The sequence below is a fragment of the Pangasianodon hypophthalmus genome, chromosome 18 (assembly GCF_027358585.1).
Source record: "Pangasianodon hypophthalmus isolate fPanHyp1 chromosome 18, fPanHyp1.pri, whole genome shotgun sequence".
Taxonomy (NCBI): Eukaryota; Metazoa; Chordata; class Actinopteri; order Siluriformes; family Pangasiidae; genus Pangasianodon; species Pangasianodon hypophthalmus.
In genome coordinates, this window is record NC_069727.1 from 1,259,789 (window position 1) to 1,266,683 (window position 6,895).

General features: G+C 38.6%; 1 protein-coding gene across 2 annotated transcripts in view; it reads right to left on the reverse strand.

The window, feature by feature from the left end:
- pawr (PRKC, apoptosis, WT1, regulator) overlaps nt 1–5,734 on the reverse strand; it is a 42,699-nt gene extending 36,965 nt beyond the window's left edge. Inside the window, exons 1-2 of one of the 2 annotated variants that reach the window (XM_034313335.2) lie at nt 5,575–5,734; nt 3,678–4,337 (exon numbers count right to left, since the gene is read on the reverse strand). In XM_034313335.2, the coding sequence (XP_034169226.1) occupies nt 3,678–4,208 (531 nt within the window). In that variant the 5' untranslated portion in view covers nt 4,209–4,337; nt 5,575–5,734. Of the gene's footprint in view, nt 1–3,677 lie in introns of both variants that reach the window. The other variant, XM_053241829.1, reaches the window with a different exon arrangement.
- Nucleotides 5,735–6,895: the final 1,161 nt, after the last annotated feature.

Below are 6,895 nucleotides of genomic sequence, written 5' to 3' on the forward strand. Positions count from 1 at the left end.
CTTGTTACAGTTATTACACTCTCTACTGCTCTCAGCCAATCAGAACACACCGTACCTGACTAAAGAATCTCAGTAATAAACATACTTTAAATAAAACTTGTAATAACATTTGCTAACTGATGAAATCTGAAATCAAAAATTGTTCCTCCACTCATCCTTCTGGTCTGTCTGTGATCCTGAAGCGTGGCTAGAGGGCATGTGTGTACATGCCTGGCACGGTGTAATCCCCCTCTGAAAGCCTAACATTAGAGCCTGGCACATGCCCAGTTCCCAAACTACTTAATACTGCCCCAGAGGAGAAGATAATAACAGGATGTGCACAGGCGAGGAAGACGCTGATCTGTTTCCAGCATCAACTGCTACACATGCTGCAGGCCTGGGGAACTCACATAGTGTAATAAAACTGCCTTACAGGCAGAAAACCTGGGGAACTCACATAGTGTAATAAAACTGCCTTACAGGCAGAAAACCTGGGGAACTCACATAGTGTAATAAAACTGCCTTACAGGCAGAAAACCTGGGGAACTCACATAGTGTAATAAAACTGCCTTACAGGCAGAAAACCTGGGGAACTCATGCAGTGTAATAAAACTGCCTTACAGGCAGAAAACCTGGGGAACTCACATAGTGTAATAAAACTGCCTTACAGGCAGAAAACCTGGGGAACTCATGCAGTGTAATAAAACTGCCTTACAGGCAGAAAACCTGGGGAACTCATGCAGTGTAATAAAACTGCCTTACAGGCAGAAAACCTGGGGAACTCATGCAGTGTAATAAAACTGCCTTACAGGCAGAAAACCTGGGGAACTCACATAGTGTAATAAAACTGCCTTACAGGCAGAAAACCTGGGGAACTCACATAGTGTAATAAAACTGCCTTACAGGCAGAAAACCTGAGGAACTCATGCAGTGTAATAAAACTGCCTTATAGGTAGAAAACCTGAGGAACTAGCATACTGTAATAAAAACTGGCTTATAGGCAGAAAACCTGGGGAACTCACATAGTCTAATAAAACTGCCTTACAGGCAGAAAACCTGGGGAAGTATTCAAATATTTAAAACTCTTACATATTCTGCACGCCTGGGGAATCGACAGAGTAATAAAACTGCCTTACAGGCAAAAACTTAGGAGCACAAAGAGCTAAAATCTTCATAATTATCTGACAAAAAAGTGCTCAGTATCCTAAAAGTCTAGAAATCTCAAAATTGTGTGATCTATCCTGTAGGCTGACAGTCAAAAAACAATTTTATGTTTTTCCTAAAATTAAAAACTGCCCTACAGGCATATCTAGCTTACTAGCAAACTCCCAAAATAATCAGGTCCACAAAGTGACAGCCTTAAAACCCAGTTCATTATGCCAGTTCTACAAGAGCTCTACAATTGAAGCTGCAATTGCATTAGAAACACTTCTTCAACTTCATAAGTCTGGAGTTTCATGACTCTTTGATATAACCTGATAACCTGATATAACCAAGGCCTAAATATACTAGTTGAAACTGACCATTCAATGCCAATGTAAACTGCCCAAAAGGCTAATCATCCAAAACAGCCCTTACCCTAACATCTCTATAAGGTGAAGACAAAGGGACCATAAAAATCTTGCAGCACAAAATGCACCATAGGTTAACAGCCTGATATTTCAAAACAACTAACCTGCCCTATAGGCCATATCCCGTTCCACCAGTAATGACAGACCAAACAAGCACCAGTCTGTCATCTGGTTTCACTGATTAAAGCGAGTGTGTCGGTTCCCAACAGAAGAAGTGAGTCAGTCATCTGAAACACACACTCACATCTGGAATTTAGTCTAAAAAGCCCCTAAGGCACTGTCTCGCCGTGTTTCCAAACACAACACAAACCAGTACACACGTCAACAGCACTACAATGTCTCGTTATAGGAAAGTAGCCTAAGAACACTATTACGCGTAACAATCACTGTATCGCACGTCCTCTGTACGATAACACGTTAAACATTTCACAAATTTAGACCAAAAAAAATTCAGACAATCCGACATTTTCACTCAAGCACCAGCTGAATTCACAAATCACACCCACCCTTCTGTGACTGTCCTAATGGGCGTGGCCTAATATTCTAACAATCCTGCTTGATTGACAGCCTTTATGACAATTATGCTAAATAACAGAAGTGATGCAAACTGATCCCGAGTGCTGTAACATGACAGCGATTCAGCACGTGTGGACAAGGTTCAGATCTTTATTGTTAGGGTCACTGCACAAATTTGATGTTAGCATTAGCGTAGCCTTTTTAAACTAGCCATCTATACAGTACAGTTTTCAGTTTCAGTATGGTACGCTCAGCTCTCGGTACTTCCTGGTCCATGAAGGCAGTCGAGCAGGAACTAAAACGATTCTGGAACTACAGAACTAAAAAGGTTCCTGAAAAAGGTTCAGAAAACATTACTGATATAAACCACGCTTTAGTAATCGCTCATTAGTTAAACGGAGCTAACAGAAGACAACTTTTGTTTGCGAAACAAGAAACAAAACAACAAAACCCGTTTCTGCATCTCATCTCGGCCGAGTCGTCTGCATCGCTAGCAACTGATGCTAATCTAAGAGAAGTAGCTTCTCTGCGTCTTTACGGCGTTCGCGGAGTGCTTGCGTGGTGGACGAGCTGAGGTTTCTGGAGTGTGTTATGTAAAGAGGAACGAGACGGTGAATTACGATGCTGTGGTCTGGACGCTGGGTTTCAGGCTGACGGGGAAGCTGCACTCTGTTTTTCCATGTCAGCTTCACGGCAATGTGATGAACGGCGCTGATTTTGGACAAATCGAAGCTGGCAAGCTGAAGGAACGCGAGCGTGATAAATAGACGGAACATCTCCGGTGATGTTTTCATAGTTTCTTAGAACTCTTGTCTGATGAAGGGGATTATGGGATTGCTTTTTTTTATCCAAAAAGGACACAAACAATCAGCACACACCTTCTGCGGAACTGGTGGATCATAGAGAACATCAAGTGCTTTAAATAAATAAATAAATAACAAAGTGAGAAAGAAAGAAAGAAAGAAAGAAAGTTTACATTTACAATAATTAAATACAGTATGTGTTGTTGTAAAATACCAGTACATTTCATAATAATCTATATATTCAAATTATATTTTATAATTAAATTCTGCCTTTCAAAATAACATTTTTCTATTACTTTATTTATTTCCCTTATTAAGACTGCTGTAAATACAATTTTAGTTAGGAAAAACACCATTTGGAAATAAATCAATCTCAAATATGTAAGCAAACAAACAAATATATAAACAAATAAAATGTGAAACAAAAATGTTATTTTGTAAGATAATTTTATTATAAAATATAATTTGAAAATAAAGATAACCTCATTATTATGAAATGTAATGGTAGATTACAATAAAATTATATTTTATTTAATTATTTCTAAATAAATCTAACTATTTATTTCTTTATTCATTCATCTTTTTTAAACTTTCATCTCCCGGAGTGGCTCAGCGCTTCCCGTGCTGGACCACTGATCAGAAGGTTGCAGGTTTGAATCTGTCACTGTCGGGTTCTTGGTCACGCCCCTTAACCCTCGACTGTTCAGCTCAATTTGGGCAAAAAGCCTTCACCTTATGAATAAAAGTCATTTTAATCTTTAAATTTTAAACGAAATCTCAAAGTAACAGCCTCCAGTTCAGCTCTTACCTCATTGGACGGGATGCTGACCACTCCTGTGGACCGGCGCTTCTCACGCAGCTTCCTCTTCTCAATCTGACCTTTCCCTTTGCGAGCACTGGGACCGGAACTCTTCTTCTCCTTCCCTTTGGGACTCTCGAGGTCACTGTCCTGGCACGGGGAAGCACTTCCAGGCTCCGGCAATTTCTCTGTGGATTTCTTGGCATCGGGTCCTCGCGCTACCGGCGTCGACGCCTGAGCTGGGACCATGTACACGTGCGGTTCCTCGTCCGCTCTCCTGATCAGGGCGGAAGACGAAGCCGATCGAGCCACCGTATGAGGCACGGAGCTGCTCCGCTCCGGATTTCCATTGGAGCTGTTGAGGTCTGGTACCGATCGGGTTTCCGGTGCCCTGACGCTGCTGCTGCTCGTCGTAACCGCGTTGGCGCTCGTGATCGCTGCGATATCCCCCAACATCTTTGCACGCATTTTCTCCCGCTTGGCCTTCCATTCTTCCAGAAAATCCGTGGCTGCGTTGGACTTGAATCCGCCGGATGCCATGTTTTTTTTTTTTTCAAATGTTTATAAACCTGCGTTCCGGATGAGGATGAGTTTGTAAAAATGTCAAATGAAATAAATAATAAATAAGGGACTCAAATGCACCACATTTCCTCCTTCACCAGGGAAAACCTGCAATTATAAACAAACACACAATAACACAGAAACACGCAGGGGGCGTGGCCAGATGAGTGACATCACCTGGCAGCTGTCACTCAACTATGTGTTTCTGCCTTGTTTAGCACGTCAAATCACTTTCTTAAATGTGCATCACATCTAAACAATTCACACAGACGTAAAAAAAATGTAATGTCGGTTTTACGGTCACGTTGCTGTCTTTTCTGAACAAATGACTTCCTTCGTCTTACGTCACAACAGTCTGTTTTAATTTCCTTTAACCTTCTGTTTGTGTACGTTGGTGTAAAAAAAAAAAAAAGTGTTATGTCCCTTCTATATGCGACATTTTCAAAATTTGTAACAAATTACACAACTGAAGTCGTCTAAAAAGTTACGAAGTTTACGGTTAGGATTAGGGGCGGAGCTAGTGGCGAATTTTTATTACAACTTCATTTCTAAGACTTTGTATGAATTTTCAATCGAATAAGAATTGTAATTGTAACACGTCACTCACTGTCTACGTTGTCGCTTGTGGGCGTGGCCTGTTCAGCATTGTTTCAGTTCCAGTAAGAAATGAAAAGTCGCTTTTGTTGTTAAAATCTTTGTGCAGTTACGCAGAAATCGAACGATTGCTAGCATGAACGCGGAGTCGTCCTGCACCGCTGCGGTGGTCAGCACAGCACTGGACATCTGTAACTAATTACATCACACTGGTGTTTATTTAAATGCGCGCTGGTGTGAGTATTTACAAATCCCTTCAGAATGAGGAACTACACATGAGGAACTCTGAAAGCACTGCTGTGAAGTCATCCTGCGGTAAATCAGATGCTCTACACACGTGACCTTGTCCTATGGGCTACACGTTTGTCTCTTTAACGTGATTAAGTGGTGTAAGTGGTGTAAATGGTGCCACCCCTGAATGTGAGTTTGCCCCTCCTTTGCCACCCCATGTGTACAAACCTGTAACACAGTAACCCAAAGTCAGCAAACTCTCAACTTCAATAAGCAAGCAGTAACACTGTTTCTTAAATAACATAAACAACAAGCCAACACACACACACACACACACACACACACACACACACACACACACAGGGTTTCTGTAGAGAAGTACAGCAGGTATGAGAAACACAACGCTGGCGCTCTGAACTTTCTCCTACAGCACTGACTCTAATTCCAGCAAAACCTCCCAAACTTACTGATTCAGTCCGGACTCTGGGTGAAACCTCGATGTACAGAGGGTCAAACTCACCTGCAGTGTGTGTGTGAGTGTGTGTGAGTGTGTGAGAGTGTGTGTGCTCCACACTCCTCGCGCTCTCCAGGTGAAGCGATCCGGCGGAATGAAGTCGTTCTCGGTTAGACACAGAGCTCGGCGCCTCTCCCACGAACAAGGCTACCGAAAAGTCCCGAGCAGCGCCGGAAATAGCCGAACTGAGCCGAAACGCACGGATCAGACTCGAACACTTCCGAAGAGTTACGGAGACGAACGAAGGAGGAGGGTCTGGAGAATTCACATGTAAGCATACTGATTTAATCAGAGAGAGAGAGAGAGAGAGAGAGAGAGAGAGAAAACATAAGATAGAAAGATTTATTTTATTAATATTTTCTAATTATTTAAATATTATGAACATTATTAAACATATACTATGTTCCATCATGTTTATTTATTGCATTTATCAGCACTTTATTATTATTATTATTATTATTATTATTATTATTATGTTAAATATTATTATTATATAGTACTGTTTATTTTTTTAAAAATAGGTACTGTAAATATGTAATATGTACTGTTTATTATGTTTATATTTACTGTTAATTACTTTTTATTAAATATATTATTTATTAATATTGTTATTACTATCATTGTTATTATTTAGTATATACTTTCACAATTGTTCCATTTTGTTTAAATAATAATAATAATAATAATAATAATAATAATAATAATAATAATAATAATAATAAATAAGTGATTAAAAGTATTAAAGAATGCAGTCAGTCTTATCCGTACTTGTGGGTTTTTTTTTTTTTACATTATTGATAAAAAACAGTTTCCTAAAGGCACTAAAAATATCCAGTCACTTAGTGGTTTAATTACAAGAACTAAATAATAAAAAGTATAAAAAACAAGTATTTATCAATTAACAGCAGTGACTGATAGATCTCCAGCATCACATTATTAAAATATAATAATAATAATAATAATAATAATAATAATAATAATAATAAAATATTTTAATCTATTTACTTTTTACAAACATTTTAAACATTAATTTTAAAAAAATGTAGTCTTAAAAAATTTGTAAAAAAAAAAAAAAAGAAAAAAAATGCATTGTAGAATTAAAGCCAAACAGTGAAGCTAACAACCTTTACCTGTAATTATAGAACAAATATTCAGTTTTAATTATTAATTACAAATTCTGAAATATTAGCCTACAGATATAATAATGTCTGAAAATCTATAATTAATCATTTCATCGTTTCAGTATCAAAAGTCTGAAAACAGGTGTGTTAAAAACAACAGTGCGTTATAATTAGAATTAAATTTATAAATGTGAAAAAGTCAAACA